The sequence below is a fragment of the Pipistrellus hanaki genome (genome assembly GCF_964339955.1).
Source record: "Pipistrellus hanaki genome assembly, chromosome: 9".
NCBI lineage: Eukaryota > Metazoa > Chordata > Mammalia > Chiroptera > Vespertilionidae > Pipistrellus > Pipistrellus hanaki.
In genome coordinates this window covers 45,675,841-45,694,436 of record NC_140511.1, presented here as the reverse complement: position 1 = coordinate 45,694,436, position 18,596 = coordinate 45,675,841, and the positions used below count along the sequence as shown (strand labels likewise).

Genomic DNA, 18,596 nt, shown 5'->3' with positions numbered 1-18,596 from the left:
TAAAATCTTGTAACTAAATTATCCAAAATTTGTAGGTATTCCATAAATGTTTGTGATTGCTTCGACAGTAATCACATTATATATTCTAATTGGGATATCTAAAGAAATTATAAATAAAATAATAGTAAGTCCAATAAAATCTTGTAACTAAATTATCCAAAAATTGTAGGTATTCCATAAATGTTCGTAATTGCTTCAACAGTAATCACATTATATATTCTAATTGGGATATCTAAAAAAAATTATAAATAAAATAATAATAAGTTCAAAGTATTTTTTTGTTGTTGTTGCAAGCATCTGTAATTGAGAAATACATTGCTTTCCCCTATTTTAAAATGAGAATCTATGAGAGAGTTTATGTTGGCTTTTTTTCAAAAAGAAACTTGAAACCCACTCCCAAATCTGCTTAGTCCTCACTCCATAGATGACAGGATTTAGGGCCGGGGGCACAACAACATATAAATTGGCCAGGAGAATGTGAATGTATGTGGGAACATTCCTGCCAAACCGATGGGTCATGAAAGAGAAGAAAGCTGGAGTGAAGAAGGCTAGGATAACACAGATATGGGAGCCACAAGTATTAAGAGCTTTGAGCCTGGCATCCCGAGAGGGAAGGCAAAAGACAGCTTGGAGTATTCTCACATAGGAGATGACAATCAGAACCACATCAACGAACACCATTGATATGAGAATTAATCCAAATATCATGTTTACCTTTATATTGGCACAGGCTAGCCGAGCAATTCCCATGTGCTCACAGTACGTGTGGGGGATTCTACGGTGTCCACAGAAGGGAAGCCTCCAGATGAGAAACACCAGAGGAATAACCAAAATGAAATTGACACCAAACATCACCACAAGGGTGAGGCCAATGGTTCTGTTAGTGAGAATCAGGCTGTACCGCAGAGGGTTGCAGATGGCAACATAGCGGTCAAAGGCCATGGCAACCAGCACGACAGTCTCCATAGCAGTGAATATATGAATGAAGAACATCTGGGTGACACAACCCCCAAAGCTAATCTTGTTTAAAGAAAACCAGAATATGCCCAACATCTTTGGGATAGTAGATGTGGACAGGCCCAGATCAACGGAGGCTAACATAGCCAGGAAATAAAACATGGGCTGATGAAGACTGTGGTCATTCTTGATCACAAACAGGATAGTGATGTTCCCCAAAAGGGCAATCAAATATACAGAACAAAAAGGAAATCCGATCCAAAAGTGCATCTCTTCAAGGCCTGGAACTCCCAGCAGGACGAAAGAGGAGGGGTGGAAGTTGGTGTCATTGGAGGGGGACATTCCCTCTCTGTTTTCTCTTTGCAATCAAATGGAAAAACAAACACATTATCAAAACATTTAAAATCAAACCACATCAAATAAAACAACATAATAAAATTGAAGCAGCAATGAGCAGAAAATTGTGAAGATTATATACCATCCTTGAAAGTATGGACACATTTAGATATGAAAAAATACTAACAATTCTGTTGAGTATAGCAAAGAAATCAGACAAAATCTCACTTTATAATATTAAATATTATTAAAATATGTATCATTATATAAATGTGTATAGATAAATTAGATATAGATGTAGGAGATATACAGGAAAACAACAATGGCAATTGAGTAATGATGAAACTGGTGTCATTTTAAATTTATCATGCAGGAAGTCCTAACAAAGTGACATCTAAGCAGATATAAAAGTGCATTATGGGTTGAAATGGGTTTGGCTCAGTGGTAGAGCATCGGTCTTCAGACTGAAAGGTCCCGGGTTTGATTCCGGTCAGGGGCATGTACGTTGGTTGCGGGCACATCCCAGGTAGGGGGTGTGCAAGAGGCAGCTGGTGATGTTTCTCCCTCATCGACGTTTCTAGCTCTCTATCTCTCTCCCTTCCTCTCTGTAAAAAAACAATAAAAATATATTTTTTAAAAAGTGCATTATGGGGTGATTTTAACATAAAGCTAATAATGAACATTAAGTATCTTTAAGACAAGATAGCACTTGAATTTGAATTCTAGAATGAATATTCTTTTAGCCCTCTGGTATGTGAACAGCTTTCATAAGGTGTGAAACAAGAGCTTTAGAAAAGTCAATAACTTTCTGAGGATACAGGACGCAGGTTTGTGAGGAGGAGTAAAAAAAAAATTAAACTCTTCCTCTTCTTCCTTATTTTTTTCTTCTATGATACATGTCTGGTGTGGTAAGTCAGAGTTGGGGGTACTTTTGCTTGAAAGGTTCTCTTAGCTAAGTGAGAGTCAGGTAAGACAAAGGAATAACTTACTTCCAAGGGTTTGCTCAAGTTTTCTATTGAAATTTCTATAGAAATTTATTCTACAAATTCTGGATAAAAAGAAAACCTACGTAAAAAAAGATTAACCTAAGAACTTTTATGCATATATCCATAGCCCATGGACATAGACAATAGTGTGGTGAAGGCTTGGGAAAGAGTCAGACGTGGGTGGAGGAGGGCTCAATGTGGGTTGGGGGAATGGGACAACTCTAATACTTTCAACAACAAAAAAGATAAATAAATATAAAACACATTCTGTTTGACCTACACTTAAAAAAAAACAACACCTGAAATTAAGAAGAAATAAAGTAGGACACTGTACCCTACCAAGAATATTAAAACAACACCTACCTTATACGCCTGAGTCTCTCAGCTTCAGTTTCAGAGGTTTTAGTTTGTCACTTATTTCTCAAACCTCATTTCTGGTGCTTCACTCCCAGAGCTCTGCCTTGAGTAGCATCACCTGTCTTAGCCTTAACCATGATCCCTTTAGGATCAGATTATAGCAGTATCTCTTCTGACTTTATTTGTGACGCCTACAAAGGAACATCAATGTTTATGCTCTGATAGGCTTCCAACCCCCAGCTCATCTCCCACAGAACCATTAATCCCTAGGGTCTGGAAGGTTCCTCTTTCTGAAAGAAATAGTTTATTCTCCTATGACTATATTTCTGAACCATGGGATCTATGGCTACCATCTTCCATTATTAGTCTCCACTTTGACCAACCCCACAGATGACACCTGAGTTTTATCTTTGGCTTAACAGCATTAAACTCTTAATATATAGATGTTGGCTTTCATTTACAATAACAAAAGCACAATAATATAATTGGAAATGTATAATATATATACCAGAGAAACAATAGGTATAAAAATAATGCTAATGCCAGGCATGTAAAAATGATCTGGAATAGTAGTGAGCAGATAGGCTTAAAGACTCCTGAAATATTCCTACTCTGGGTTAAATAAGGGGAAATGGCCAGACAATGCACAATGTCAAATTTTCCAGAATTGTGCTAATTAGTGGAATTTCATGGAGATTGAAGCAGTAGCAGGTTTTTAGGTCATTACAAATTACATTTGGACTCATACACAGAGACACAGAATCTCTTTTCCTGGGACCCAACACTATTGTGATTGGATGTATCAGTCTTATTTAGCCATGTCAGAATTCAGAGCTCAGACATTCCTTTTTGTGCTCTCTAAGTTCAATGTCCTTTTTGTTCAGACCAACATATATTAGGCCCCTAGGGTCGAGACTATACCATGGATGAACAGGTTTACCAAAGCAGGAAAACAAAATAATTGGAGGCTAGAAATCCTAAAATGTATAAGTAAATAAAGGTTAAATAAATGCAACATGAAGATCTGAGAAGTCAGTGAGAAATGGGAGAATAAGAAAAGGGGAAGAAATAGCAGAGAAGTAAATAACTTACTGCCTTATGTAATATGGTCAACCATTAACATGAAACAGTTTCTCAGCATTCTTCCATCATTTAATTTATTACTCATTTGTACCCAGTTTTCATGGCATTCTACAGGAGACCAACTGCTTCTCTGAGTGACCAACCTGCAGGAAATCTGAAAGATTAACCCTTACTTATTAATTGAACCACCAATTCCCAAGAAATGGACTCTATTTGTCATACTCAGTTCCATCAGAAACCCAGATTATTGAAATATAGAAAGCTGAGATATGACAATTTTGAAGATGTTACTGGTCAATGATGAAGTATGTACCCATAAACACTGTCAAAGAATGACTTTATTCAGGATGTTTGTATCACTGGGCAAAATGGTTCATTTAATTCTTCAGAGGAAGCAGGCAGTCTTTCTGTCAGTCTTTGTGTCCATGTTTTCTTACCCCCCAGGCCCACGGGAGATATAAGGCATGAAAGGACAACTACAAAAGGTTTGGCTATCCTAATGGTAATTATTTATGTTTGCAGTTGGTATGCAGTGGTGTTGGTATGCAGTGGTGTCTACAGTTGGAAGTTAGTAACTCTGATTCAAGTCATCAGATCACTCTCCCTTTGGCATGGGACATATCCAGGGTTACATCAGTGGAATAAATTCTAACCTCATAGGAACAGAGTACAATTTTGTAATATTCATTGTCCTCATCTTCCAGATGGTTCTCAGTCCCCCTTAATCTCCTCTGTATGCTATGAACTAAGTGATTGGTGTGTGAGCTGCAAACCTTTTAACAGTCATGGGAAGAGCCCCTGCATCCCAGTGTTTTCATCATAAACCAGGGCTGGGAATACAGTAAATCTTATTACATTTGTCCCCTTAGCCAGGGAAGCTCAGCTGTAAGTTCAGTGAATTCACCCGGCTTCCTTTGCAATCATTAACTTCCTGATGGGGGAAGAAGATGGAAGATCACAATCAAGTGGTCACCTGTACCAGACACTGTGAGCCTGGCTCCCATTTGGTGAGGTTGAATATCATTGCACTGATTGTGTGCTAATGTAACGGAACATTCCGTGGGTCCGTGCTGCCTGTCACTACTACTAGAGTCAATTAAGCAGAAACAGGATTGAATCACATATGAGCATTTATCCAAATACTCCTGGCAGAAATGGGAGAGCAGCAGGTCATCCACAAAAATCTGCTCGGTAACAGCTGCTTATATTGGGTAGGAGGACAAAGATTACATGGGGAACTAGGCAAAAAGGTATGTCAAATGAGCAGTTTACAGGTAATTCAGGTTGGAGATTTGCAGAGGCCCGGAGGCCTGCAAAGGCTGGGGGTCTGCAAAGGGCCGGTGGCTCTGGTTTCTGCAACAAGGTTATTAATCTTTCTATGATGGGGAGGACGGGCGCATTTCCAGGTGAGCCCCCAGGGCCCGAACCACACCCAGCCAGGTTCGAAAGTGCCTTCTTTAACCAGAACGGAACAATCATGGTTAATAGAACATGGTTAATATTTCTTACCATTATAGCTGGCCCCCAGTATTCAATTTCTGCCCCTATCCCTAAGCGTGAGCCTCTCGGTTTGTGGATAAGAGTCAGGGAATTCACTTGTTTGTTTCACTTTGGTATGACATACAGCGGGGATTTCAACGAGTGTGACACAAGAATGTTTAAGACATGCAACACCTGACTATTTAGTCAGGATCACTGACCTTTTTCCCCCCCTCAGAATGTCAAATAAAAAACTGACCACAGCCAACACAATAATAGCCACCCTATGTGAGTTAATATTATACTTATTTTTTTTTTGTCAGATTGGCAGAAATAGGATATATTTTTTGATGTGCTGCAGAATTTTAGTAATTAGTTTATGTGTGCCATGAGGTGAAAAAGGTTACATGAATGTTGACAATTTACTGAGCTTTGTGCACTGTTTTGCAAATGTGTTATATCTCACTTATTCAAAAAGTAAAGATTAAAATGAAAGAAATAATATAGAAGAATATATGGGAGAATATTTTTATTCCCATAACCTCAGATGAGCAACAACCATTATAAACCTGAGATAAAACTTAGTAGTCATTAAAGAAAATATTAATATATTTGACTCTTTAAAAATTTCTATGATAAAATTAGCCATAAACAAGACCAAGAGAGATATGAGGGAATGGAACTATGTGACTCATATCATGGGCAAAGGAATAAACAGCTAAATAAATAAAGAGATCTAGCAAATAATTGTTAAATGCCTAATAAAATATCAGTCAAGGTTATTAATAGATATGCACATAAAACTAAATAAATTATAAGTATATAGAAATCTGGTTAATTCATTGTTAGATAGTATATAAATAACAATTATATTGTTTTATAACTCCAAATGGCAAAATATTTGAAATTTATTAAAACATTATTTAATGAGTGTTGGGGAAAATTTGGTCTTCTACTTTACAAATTTGGGGTACCACCTCTCCAAATAAAGGAACAATGTGCTGTGATCTAACAATTCCTTCTAGAAATAGTTTTGGAGCTTCTAAATGGACAAATGAGCTTGGTAAAGTTTATGCACTTCAACATTACTGAGACACACTCCAAATGTAAAGAAAAAAAGGTTATACAAAGATACAGGATGTTCTATACAGAGATATGAGATAAAGGAATATCATAATATATCGTTCAATAAAAAACAGTATTTAGTATGCTATCATTTGGGTTTTAAAAGCCTGTCGTTGTGGGAGAATTTGGAAGAACATACAATATTTGATGATGGTGGTTGCTTCCTCTTTTGCCTAGAGGCAGGGAAAAACTTCTTTTCCTGGAGACAAACTCTTATTAGCCCAGCAAAAGTACCAAAGGAAACTGCAAACAAAACCTGTTAAGTTGTTATCTTCCTAGTTACTTCTTCACTATTTACTTCCGCAGTCCAAAGGTTTGTCAAGTTTTTTTCCAATTGTTTTTTGTTTATTTGTTTTACAAATGGATTGTTTCTTTGTCTAACAAGTGTAAAAGCTTTTTTCTCAAGTCACTTCTTCAGGTCTTCATTTTCTTGTGAAGACTCCTGTGTACATGTAAAAATTCAAAAACATTTGTATGCTTTTCTCATGTTAATTGGTCTTTGTCAGTTTACCTTTTAGATCCAGCCAGGGACTCTAAAAGCACTGAGAAAAACTTTTCCTTCCCTTACAAAACAAAATAGATGATCACTATCTAAGGCCAAAATTATAAGTTGAAAGTATATGGATTGGCATCAAAAATGTTTTTGTATGTTAACCAATAAAAATCTGAGGCTGTAGGACAAAGTAAAAGTTTATTTGGGGTCAAATCCAAGAGATGCAGATTCAGGTAGTAACCCAAAGTGTGCTCTAGAGAGAACAAGGAAAGGTGGGGAGATGAAAACAAGGAAGGATGTGTCCAGGTTGTCCAGCATATTTATGGTTCCAGGATGTTTCAGGATTGTCCTTGAGCTTAGTTTTGCAACAAGTTTAGCAACTTAATAGTAGCTCTGAAAAATGAGGCATGGGATGTGCACAGGCCCCACTTCCTTAGTAGCCTCCTGACTATTTTAAGTGTCTCTCTTGGCAATGTTTCTCTCTCTCTCCTCTCCTCTCCTCTCCTCTCCTCTCCTCTCCTCTCCTCTCCTCTCCTCTCCTCTCCTCTCCTCTCCTCTCCTCTCCTCTCCTCTCCTCTCCTCTCCTCTCCTCTCTTCTCTTCTCTTCTCTTCTCTTCTCTTCTCTTCTCTTCTCTTCTCTTCTCTTCTCTTCTCTTTCATTAAACCCAAGGTATGACCAATAATATCACCTACATAAATATATCAAAAATTGAATGAAGAAGTGGATACATTATAGCACATACTAAGAATTTAATCAATAATTTTAGCTGCTGGACTGGTAAAAATCACAATTTTATTTTTTAGGTGTAAAATCGTGGAGGTCCCAACTTGATGAAATGGGTAAACAGAACTCTTAGACATGTCTTAAATTGAATGTAGAGTAGTTAAGAACAAACAAACAGTTAGCAAATAATTAAAATAGGAAGATTTCAGAAAACATCTAAGCCTAGCTTGTCTTAAAATAGACAAAAATTTTGCAACACGGCCTATGGTATCCCATGGCAACCATGTGCTCAGATGCTTGAATGAAATAGAATTTGTCCTTTGTGTAGAGGACATGCTTGCTCCACATCACCACAACTTCCTCTTCTGATAGGAATGCATACACTACCAACAGGCCTGCAATCCTCATTTCGTTACCTGTCTGTTCTCACTAGTCATATGAGTCTATACATCCCTATGTAAAGCATAAAATTGGCAAGGAATTGATATGTTATCTGTATCTTCTGCATTCTCTTCTTTGGCAGATTTTTGCACAAAAGAAACATTTCATAATATCTACTCACAAATGCTCCAGAGACTCTATACATTGAGGACTCATGCTTTTAATACCATTTTCTCACATTTTTTACACATTTCTCCTCCACTCATTTTTTTTTTAAATCCCCAACAGCCCAGCAATATGTGTGTTTTATGATTTAGTTGTCTTGGGTCAAGACAGCCTTGTCTCCAAGTAAAAATTTGATGACACCTTCCCGAATCTGTTTGGTTTTGACTCCATAAACAATTGGGTTCATTGTCGGGGGCAGTAGCAGATAAAGGTTGGCCACAATGATGTGTATGTGGTGTGGGATACTGTGTTCCCCAAAACGGTGAGTGAAAAAAGTGAAAAAAGCTGGGACATAGGTGATCACAATGGCACAGATATGCGACGTGCAGGTGCTGAAGGCTTTGTAACGGGCATCTGCGGATGACAGGCTCACAACAGCTCGCAGTATCATAGTGTAAGACAGGGAAATGCAGCAGATGTCAAACATACCAATAAGGAGAGCAACCATCAGACCATAAACAGCATTGATCTTGAAATTGCCACAGGACACCTTGGCCACAGACATGTGGTCACAGTAGGTATGGGGGATGAAGTTGCCCCGGCAATAGGGCAGGCGCTTGGTGAGGAATGTGAATGGGATGACGAGCAGCACACCCCTCAGAAAGGTGGCAAGACCGGCCTTGGCAATGACAGGGTTGGTGAGGATGGTGGAATAACGTAAAGGGTAGCAGATGGCCACATAACGGTCCAGAGCCATGAGCATAAGCACCCCAGACTCCATCCCCGTCAGCATGTGGACAAAAAACATCTGAACCAAGCAGGCATTAAAGTCAATCTCCTTGAGGTTGAACCAGAATATGCACAGCATATTGGGGACAGTGGTGGTGCACAGAGTGACATCTGTGAAGGAGAGCAGGGCCAGGAAGTAGTACATGGGCCGGTGCAGGGCCTCCTCGTGGCTGATGAGGTAGATGAGCCCACAGTTCCCCAAGACAGCGATGATGTACATGAAGCAGAAGGGCAGGGAGATCCAGATGTGTGCAGCTTCCAGCCCAGGAACACCATTCAAGATAAAGAATTCGGGAGTCAGGCTGGAGCTGTTGGCTCCCCACATAATGGCTGACAGGAGATGGGCATTTTACTTCCTTTAAAAATGAAGTTTGCTGGACAAAGAAGTGATTCAAAAGTGAGTATAAGCACAGACAACAGGGGGGTAAGGGCATGAATGGCGGTGTGGGGGGTAATGGGAGAATAAGGACACATATGTAAATACTTAATCAATAAAGAATTTTTTTTAAAGTGAGTAGAGGACTTGGAAGCTAAATGCAAAACAAATGAACAAAAACAACAGAAAACCCCACTGATAACATTTTGAATGTGAAGTGATCAAGTTGCCCTGGAGTCACATTGTCAAACTGTACATTCCATCTTCTTACCTTGAATGTGATGTTGACAATTTTTTAGCCATTTTGTGGCTCATTTTTCTCAATCTAAAATGAGGCTAATAATTGTGCCAAATTCAGAAAATTTTCAGATTATTCAATAAAACCATTTATGTAATCTGTTAAAATTATGCAGAGTACATGATGAATACTCAATAAACATTAGCTGTAATACTACTGTTATTACCACTACTATTATTTTTTTCTACCACAGTATAAAGCAACCCATGTGATCAAATTTACCTTTATTAATATATCAAGACAATTCAAATGAAGCTTCTCAATCCTGCTGTAACTCAAGTGCAGTTGTGTACTTTATGATGGGAAAGGTAGTATGAGATTTTGAGAATTGCAGTTACATGGGGTGATTGAGAAGTGAACTTTAGAAAGCAAATGCTAGTTACTAGGGACTCCAAGAGACTAAAATATATTCTCACATTTTAGACAGCAAACATTATAAATGTCTCAACCCTGGAAAGAAACCCAGGGACATATGGTCCAGTTCAATCCTTGAAAGGCTCCTGCTGGTCTATGTAACTAAGCATGTGGACATCAGAACTTCTGCAGGGAGAACCTATGTGCAGGCGATGCCACCTTCTAAGACAGCCAGAGGGCACTGGAGCCACAAGATTGAAAACAAAAGACCAGGATATTCAGATATAAGAGGAGGAAGAATGTTTGTCTTTCCATGTCTGGCTTCTAAACTCAAACTGTTCATCCATCATTGAAAATCCTCAGCCTCTGCCAAGCATCAACACCATTTAATTAAACAATTGATCTACACTCAAATCATAACCAAACAAAGTAACAGATAAACTCTGGGCCAGTTTCCTCTCCACCTCCTCAGTAAATGATCTCTCTTTACACCTTCCCTGCCAGTTCTTTCTCATAGAGGTACATGAATTCTGCTATTAGAGCATATTCCAAAGAAGGAAAACAAAATAGATGAGTGTCTGCCCTCTGAAAATATGAGAGCAGAGCTTTATTGCATTCCAATTTATACAGAACATGGACATGCAGACTCCATGAGATTCTAATATTAACTAGCTGGATGGACTTGAGCAAACTCAGCCTTCCATTTTATAATTTTGTGACTTTTAAAGGGGGAGGGGTGATAAAAATACCAACTATAGAGGTGTTAGAATGATTCAGTGAGAGTTAATCCTCCAAGTGGTACCTGGAATCTAGTAGGTAATCAATATATGTTATCTATTATAATAAGAAATAATACTTGCCATGTTATATGCTAAAACATACTTAACAGATCTTTATTGACTGTCTTTCACATGCCAGGTATCCTTCTAGTTTCTAGGAACACATTGGTGAACCAAACAGATAAAACCCTCTATATTTATGGAGCTAATATTTAATCCTGTATCCAAACTTACAAAATATGCCATGAATGTATGTTTTTATCCTCATTTTATACATGAGGAAATTTTACTCCAGGGTAAATCAATAAAATCCCTAAGTCCACAAATACTAAAAGTTGGTAGAGCCATGATTCAAATCCACATGATTTTGACTTTGAAGCCATGGGTTTTATCAATTTATACATGTTGTCCTATCAATGGTCTGCCAACTCATTAGTCAACACCAAATATCAACAGTACAACGATTGAAATTTCTTTTGAGAGCCAAATTTTTAAAACTTAAACTTCTTCTTGCCCTAACTGGTTTGGTTTAGTGGATAGAGCATTGGCCTGCAGAATGAAGGGTCCTAGGTTTGATTCCAGCCAAGGGCATGTACCTTGGGTGCAGGCACATCCCCAGTAGGGGTGTGCAGGAGGCAACTTATTGATGTTTCTCTCTCAGAGAAGTTTCTAACTCTCTACCCCCCTTCTTTCCTCTCTGTAGAAAATCAATAAAATATATTAAAAAAAAAAAAAAACTTCTAAAGCCACTTCTTCAAAATAGATTCACCCAGGCCATAGTATTTTGTGGAAGAGCCACACACAAGGGGCCCTAGAGCACATGTGGCTTGTGAGCTGCAGTTTGCCCACCACGGTCCTAACTTACTGATTCTAATTTTAATATATAACTGCATACACTGAACATAACTAGCTTAAACAAATCATGATGGCATAGGAGAAAGCTTATTTTTAATAATATCTTAGGGAGGAGATAGAACAAATGTTTAAAGTCACAGAAAGTTAGTCTTTAGCTAAGGGAGCTCTCTATATAGAGAACGCCTATCTGTGAGAGAGAACTTGTCCATAAGAGAGAGCCTGTCTGTGAGAGAGAACCTATCTCTGAGATAGTTGCCTTCCTATTCCTGGACTTGTCCACATACACAGAGTTATACGGAAAGATTTTTATAGGGAAGCCCCTTCCAGAAATCTGCCTCAGTGCCTCTGGGATTCAAATCTAATTTTCTATTACTTGTTCACAAAGAACATTTCCACTAGAAGCTATTCTGATGACTATCAATATTCATCAATTCAGAAAAAAAAACCCTCTTTTTTTCCAAGTTATTGGTGTCTACTATTGTGGAGACATTTTTATGTTCATTAAATCATGAGGTAATTTAAAATTTATTTCACAATGAGGGGAACTCTGCTTTTCTTCTTAGTCCCACGAATGGTCATCTATTCTGGTGGGAGTTAAGAAGAATTACTGAGCTGCCATCAAGCACATTCAAACACTTGTATTTCTTGTACTACAAGCTTTACTTACATTTAGAGATAACACAAGTTTTGGGGAATCATCTAAACTCACCTCAGTGTTGGCAAAGATCAGACTCATGGGCATGGCTGAGACTCCAGAGCATCAAAGAGTTTTACAACAACCAGGTCCCACTCTGCATAACATTTCTGTACCCTTTGAGGATTTCTTCAGATGTGAGTGTCTATACCTGATTGGATCTCCATATTAGATGCTCTCAGGAGGCTCTGGAGAGAGTAAAGATCCCTCGGGACTTCAGAGATTATTTCTATATTTACCAGCCTTTTAAGCAGGGGTAAATTACAAAACAATAAAAGTATTAATGTTAAATATACTTAGGAAAATGCCCTACTTCACACACAACTCTTCCTGCATAACACTTCTCCATCTCCCGGCCACACTTTGCACCCTCAAACCCATATACATTTGCCTACAAACTCTTTATTCCCTGCTGTTATGTGGGGGTATAGGGTGTTTTGGGGTGCATAAACATAGCATTAGTTGGAAAAACAAATCTGTGCTATGACAGTCTAACATAAAATCACCCAAAATATAGGTTGGTAAGCATAATTTATACAGATATTAATTGCTTCAAAGGAATCAAGGGAGAATCTCAGACCAATATCAAATCTCTTTTCTACTGACTAAAGTACTTTGATTTCTAATCTCTAATATAAAAATGTTAAATTCAAAATTCTCACCTCTGATTCTTATCAGACAAAAGCCATTCTTGTGCAATCCTATTAGTTTTTCTATAAAACTGCTTTGTAAATAATTTTAGGTTTTGTTTTTGTTTTTGAAAGACAAGCCATGTTTATGGGATCTTTAATTTTAAGGAAAAGTACATTTGCTATTCAGTGCTGAGACAGAACTCAGGAAAGAGTGGAGATGAGATTCTAATTATATATTTTGAATTAATATTGCCATTTAGTAAGGCATAAAACACAACTGCTAGTAGAGACCTTGGAGAAGGTCATATAGAATGCTCACTGTATTTAGTGTTCTCCCATTTGTATGGTTTGGTTTTGTTGTTTCATTTGCCTTATATCTGTACATCTTTACATATGACCAGTTGTCCAAATGGTTCTAGAGATTTTGAGGGAACAAAGATAATTTTCACTAGCCTTGGTATTACCTTGTAATTTCCTTCCACTTCCTTTGCTTTGGGAATATTAATATCTCCTAGTTTGGAAGAAAACATGCTTTAACTAAATTGAAATGTTGGCATGAATTCTTTGGACTTGGTACCTTGATTGGTTCCAGATCTAATCAAATGGTGAGAGGTGGATGTGGAGGTCTGGGCGTTTCCCCCAGGCCCGCTGAGCTCTGCCGTGGTTTCTAGGGCAGGAGAGGAAATTTGAAATGAAGTGTCTTACACCATTTCCCAGTCCTTACCTCTCCTATTCTTTCCTTTCCTCTCCCCTTCATTCTCTCTCTTCCTGAGAATTTTCTTCCCTCACCCTATACCTTATAATTATTTCTAAATTTCTCAGTGATTCTGGCTGGCTTGATCTAATTCAGTTGTGATCCTTCGTCTTTAAAGTTGTGTGTTTTTCACCTCATGAAATCCATTTTTCAGTTTGCAATGAGAAAGATGACAAAACTAATTGGAGATTGTTACTCAAATTTCATTTATTACATTTTATTTCTCCACATTTTTAAGTTTATGTTCCAGTTTTACCTTGTTGCTTATGTTGTTATGGTTTGTCCTGACACTGCTTCCAAACAGCATAAATCTTAACATATGATATCTATCTAATAAAAGAGTAATATGCAAATTGACCATCACTCCAACACACAAGATGGCTGCCCCCATGTGGTCAAAGATAGCTGCCCCCATGTTGACACAAGATGGCTGTTATAAGATGTCCATCAGGAGAGGGCAGATAGGGGTGACCAGGCTGGCAAAGGAAGGAAGTTGGGGGTGACCAGGCCTGCAGGGAAGGGCAGTTGGGGGGGGGGGGGGGGCAGGCCTGCAGGGGAAAGCAGTTGGAGGGACCAGGCCTGAAAGGGAGAACAGTTGAGGGACACCAGGCCGTAGGGGAGGACATTTAGGGGTGACCAGGCCTACAGGGGAGGGAAGTTAGGGGCAAACAGACTGGCAGGGGAGCAGTTAGGCATCAATCAGGCTGGCATGAGAGTTGTTAAGGGGTGAGCAGGCTGGCAGGCAGAAGCGGTTAGGGGTAATCAGGAAGGCAGGCAGAGAGCAGTTGGGAGCCAGCAGTCCTCGATTGTGAGAGGAATCCCAGATTGAAGAGGGTGCAGGCTGGGCTGAGGGACACACACCCCTGTGCACGAATTTCATGAATCGGGCCTCTAGTTTAAATTATAATCTCAGTGATCTGATATTCATGCAATCTTCCTATTTTGGTAGCAAATATTCTTCACCTCTGATATAAAGACCATTACAGTAACCCCATAGTTTGTAAGTAAAAGTTTAGTGACATTATATATGAAGTAGTTTAGGAAAAATAATTTCTTAATTTGTTCGCTACTGCCTTGGTGTGGTAGAAGTGAGAATACCTGATGAACAAAATCTACCAAATCCAAAGCACAATTCCAAGAGATAGCAAATATACTGATTATACATTTAAATTTATCCCATAGAGAGACATTTATAATCTAAATATTTTTTATTTTACTTTTTAATTGTTAATGTAATTTACTAGGATGGCATTGATTAATAAAATTATATAGGCTCCAGGTGTACAATTTTATAATACATCATCTGTATATTGTATTCAGTGTTGAGAACCACAAGTCAAGCCTTCTTTTATAACCATTTACCACTACCCACTTTTACCTCCCCTCAACCTCCTTTTCTTCTTGTGATCACCATAGTGCTATCTCTGTCTATGAGTTTGTTTTTTTAATACCTTCGCTTTTTCAGCCAGCCCCCAAGTGCCCCTCCCCTCTGATAGCTATCAGTCTGTTTTCTGTATCTAAGAATCTGATTCTACTTTGTTTATTTGTTAATTTTGTTTCTTAGATTTCACATATAAGCGAAGACTGAATTGAATGTTGAAGGGATTTTTGAGGAAGGAAGCAGAGAACATCATGACAATTTAATATCCCTTGTGTTTGGTTAAGTGAGTGAAAGATATATTGGAAGGTAAAAACAGTGAGAAGGAATCTGGTGAAATGGTACATTTTTCTTCTAGAACAGGCAGCTAAAATGGGCAGAAATCCAGCAGATCTAGGTTTTTCTTTTGCAGTGAATGGACTCATTCACTAAAGCACATAAGATAAAACAAAATTAGTTTCTATACAACAGAGCTTCTACCCATAGTAAATTTTTGGTTATTGAAAGTACAGGAAGTACAGCTTCATTCCAATTCAGAGTTACAATAAGTGAATAGCCTAGAGGCAAGCCTTCCTCTTGAAATATGCTTCATTTCAAGATTACTAGTATTAGGTAAAATATTAATTAAATGACATAAACAACAAACTAGCAGATGGAAAACATGCTCCAAGTGTCTTAAGGTAGAAAAACTTTGAAATATAATGGCTTAAAGTATTTTTCTTCTTATTTCCTAATTAAAAACTATATTAAACAAGTTTATATGCTTATAAATATTATGATGTAAGAATTCATAGGTGTGAAAGGTGAAATGAAATCTGTTTATCTATATACTAGTGGCCTGGTGCATGAAATTTGTGCACAAAGAGGTGGGTTCCCCCTCAGCCCAGCCTACATCCTCTCCAATTGGACACCCTTTGGGGGATGTCTGACTGTCAGTTTAGGCTTGATATCAAGGGCTCTCCACTTCACCATGTCCATGAACCTGCAGTTGGACATCCCTCTTGCAATCTGGGACTGCTGACTCCTAACCACTCTCCTGCCTGCCTGCCTGACCATCCCTAACTGCCCCCCCCCCCCTGCCAGCCTGATCTCGCCCTCCCCTGGCGGCCTGGTTGCACATAACTTCTTTCCCCTGCCAGCCTGATCTCACCCCCAACTGCCCTCCTCTGCCAGCCATTTGGTTCTGATTGTTCCATTTCTAGGTCAGTAAGCATCAAAAGCTACACCTCCTAGACAGCCACAGACTCCTCACAGTTGACCCAGATTTGGTTTTGATTGGTCAGTTTCTAAGCCAGTCAGTGTCAAAAGCTCCTCCTCATAGGCAGCCATTGGCTCCCCACAGTTGACCCAGATTTGGTTCTTTGACCACATAAGTAGTGTCAGCCCTAGGAATGTGACCTGTCCATGTTGATCACAAAGCTGTCCAGGTGAGCCCCAAGGTCAGAAATGAAACTGAAAGGCCTCCGTCACATGCTGCCTCCAGGTATCCAAGGCTGGGAAGTAGGGTGCAAATGCCCATGATGTGCCAAGTCTCCCCATCGAACACCACCAAAGTCTGGTAGGACAGCAGCTGCATGCCTGCCTCTGCCAGGAGCCCAATCATGGTATGCAGTATGGCAGGGTTGGAGTGCTGATCCAGAACAGGAGAAGGGACGGACCCCTGCAGAGAGGCACTTCTGGTCTGAAAGCAGCTCCACAGGTATTGGTGCCCTGAACAAAGCCCATAGTCTGATAGGGGGCACCTGCAAGGGCCACACTCAGGAGGCCTTCCCCGCATCCTTGCTTTCCTGGCACAGTGGGGTTATGGGAGGTGGTTACATTGAGCCACCCTCCTTCACCAGCAGCTTGCAATTCACCAAGTTCACATCCACATGATTAGAAGCATCTTTGAGGAGGCCGACAATGACTCTGGGGCTCAGGCAGTTCCCAGCATTCTTCAGCAATAAGCCCTGTATTACCACCTGGATGGTCCCTTTGGGGGACCATGCCAAGGCTGGCATCAGTGTCCCCAGAGCTTCTGCCAGACCAATCCAAGGTTTGGTGTGTGGAGGAAAGGCACTGGTAAAGACCTGGGCATTCACGACCCTTCAACAAGGGCTCTCCCCTTCACCATGTCCACGAACTGGACAGTGAATGCTCCCCGCAGCAGCTCTGGGCCTCCTGGGTGCTGGTGCCCAGGTGGGGGCAGCTGATGATGTTCTCGTGGTCTACCAAGGCATGGTCCCAACGCGGCTCCTCTGTGAACACGTCCAGCGCTGCACCCACACAATGCCTCGACTGCAGGGCCCCGAGCAGGGTGCCCTCACCCACAATCCCTCCGTGGGTGCAGTTCACCACGTTCACACCCTTCTTGCACAGGGCCAAGGTGCTGTCGTTTAGCAGGCCTGTCCTGCAGGGCAGGAGAGTGATGAAGTCACAGAGGGGCCAGATCTCCTCGAGGGGCAGCTGCTGAACGCTGAAGAAGGCCGAGACCCCTGGTGAGATGATGGGGTTGTACTCTGCAGTCTTCATCCCTAAAGACTGCATCTGGATGGCCACCTCTCTCCCAATCCTCCCCAGGCCAAGAATTTTCAGTCTTTCTGTTCAATTCAGTTCCCATGAACTTCTTTCCGTCCCATTCGCCATCCTTCATTGAAGCCACCGTCTGGGGAACCTTCCTGGCCAGACACATGATCATCCTACAGGAAAGCTCCACAGTACGAAGACTGTTTCCACTGGGACTGTTCATGACCAGGATGCTCTTCCTCATGGCAGCCCCCAGATCCACATTGTCCATGCTGGTGCCAGCCCTGCCCACCACCTGGAGCTTCTCTGCTGCACTGATGGCATCCAGGGAGGACAAGGCCTTCGCAGTGCTGCAGCTTGGCTATCAGCTCCTCTTTGCACACATTTTGCTTCTCCGCCACTTGCAGCCCTCCATCTTGCAGGATCTTCTGGAAGAGGGTCCAAGCTGTCCCTGATGAGCACTTTCTGTAGATTTGCGAAGGCCATTGCTGTGCACTCTCCCTGGACCCCCCAGATTTCATTCTGATTGGTCAGTTTTAACGCCAGTCTGAATGAAAGCTCCACCTCCTAGGCAGCCATTGATTCCTCACACTTCACCCATATTTGGTTCTGATTGTACAGTTCACCCATATTTGGTTCTGATTGTACAGTTTCTATGCCAGTCAGTGTCTGTGGGCCTATCAATGGGACCCGATCAGAAAGGAGGGGCCGATCAACAGCCCCGGTGGAGTCCTGGAGAGAAATGGAGGTGCGGCTGCTGGCCAGACTGAGAAAGAAGGAGAGAGGCAAGTGCTGGTCAAAAGCTGCCACAGAGGCAATGGAGCAGTTCTTGCTTCTCTCTTCAGGCCTCTTTCTGACCCTGACTCACAGCCCATCAGCAGTCAGAGCTAGGGTATCACACCTGCAGCGGAAGCAGTCAGCTCTGGGTTGTCATAGCAACCCAGCACTGACTTCTGTCTGGTCGAGCTTTGGTAATAATGGTGTTATACCCTGGTTCTTTATTATAGAGACCAGAGGGGTTTTTTTTGTGCACTGCAGTGTGTGTGTGTGTGTGTGTGTGTGTGTGTGTGTGTGTCCCTCAGCCCAGCCTGCACCC

The 18,596-nt window shown here is 40.5% G+C and overlaps 2 protein-coding genes and 1 pseudogene across 3 annotated transcripts; all 3 read right to left on the bottom strand.

Annotated features, from left to right (window-relative positions):
- Positions 1-330: 330 nt before the first annotated feature.
- On the bottom strand, positions 331-1,299 carry LOC311627541 (olfactory receptor 52E4-like; the record flags this gene model as incomplete). The annotated part of the gene is made up of 1 exon (XM_084894048.1): positions 331-1,299. The coding sequence occupies one exon, from the start codon at positions 1,297-1,299 to the stop codon at positions 331-333; it is 969 nt and encodes a 322-aa protein (XP_084750174.1).
- Positions 1,300-8,234: 6,935 nt separating this feature from the next.
- Positions 8,235-9,200, bottom strand: LOC311627713 (olfactory receptor 52N2; the record flags this gene model as incomplete). Its single annotated transcript, XM_084894273.1, has 1 exon — positions 8,235-9,200. The coding sequence occupies one exon, from the start codon at positions 9,198-9,200 to the stop codon at positions 8,235-8,237; it is 966 nt and encodes a 321-aa protein (XP_084750399.1).
- A 7,235-nt stretch (positions 9,201-16,435) lies between these two features.
- On the bottom strand, positions 16,436-17,986 carry LOC311627679 (D-3-phosphoglycerate dehydrogenase-like; annotated as a pseudogene). Its single transcript has one exon. The product of its transcript is annotated as a D-3-phosphoglycerate dehydrogenase-like (transcript).
- Between the last annotated feature and the right edge of the window lie 610 nt (positions 17,987-18,596).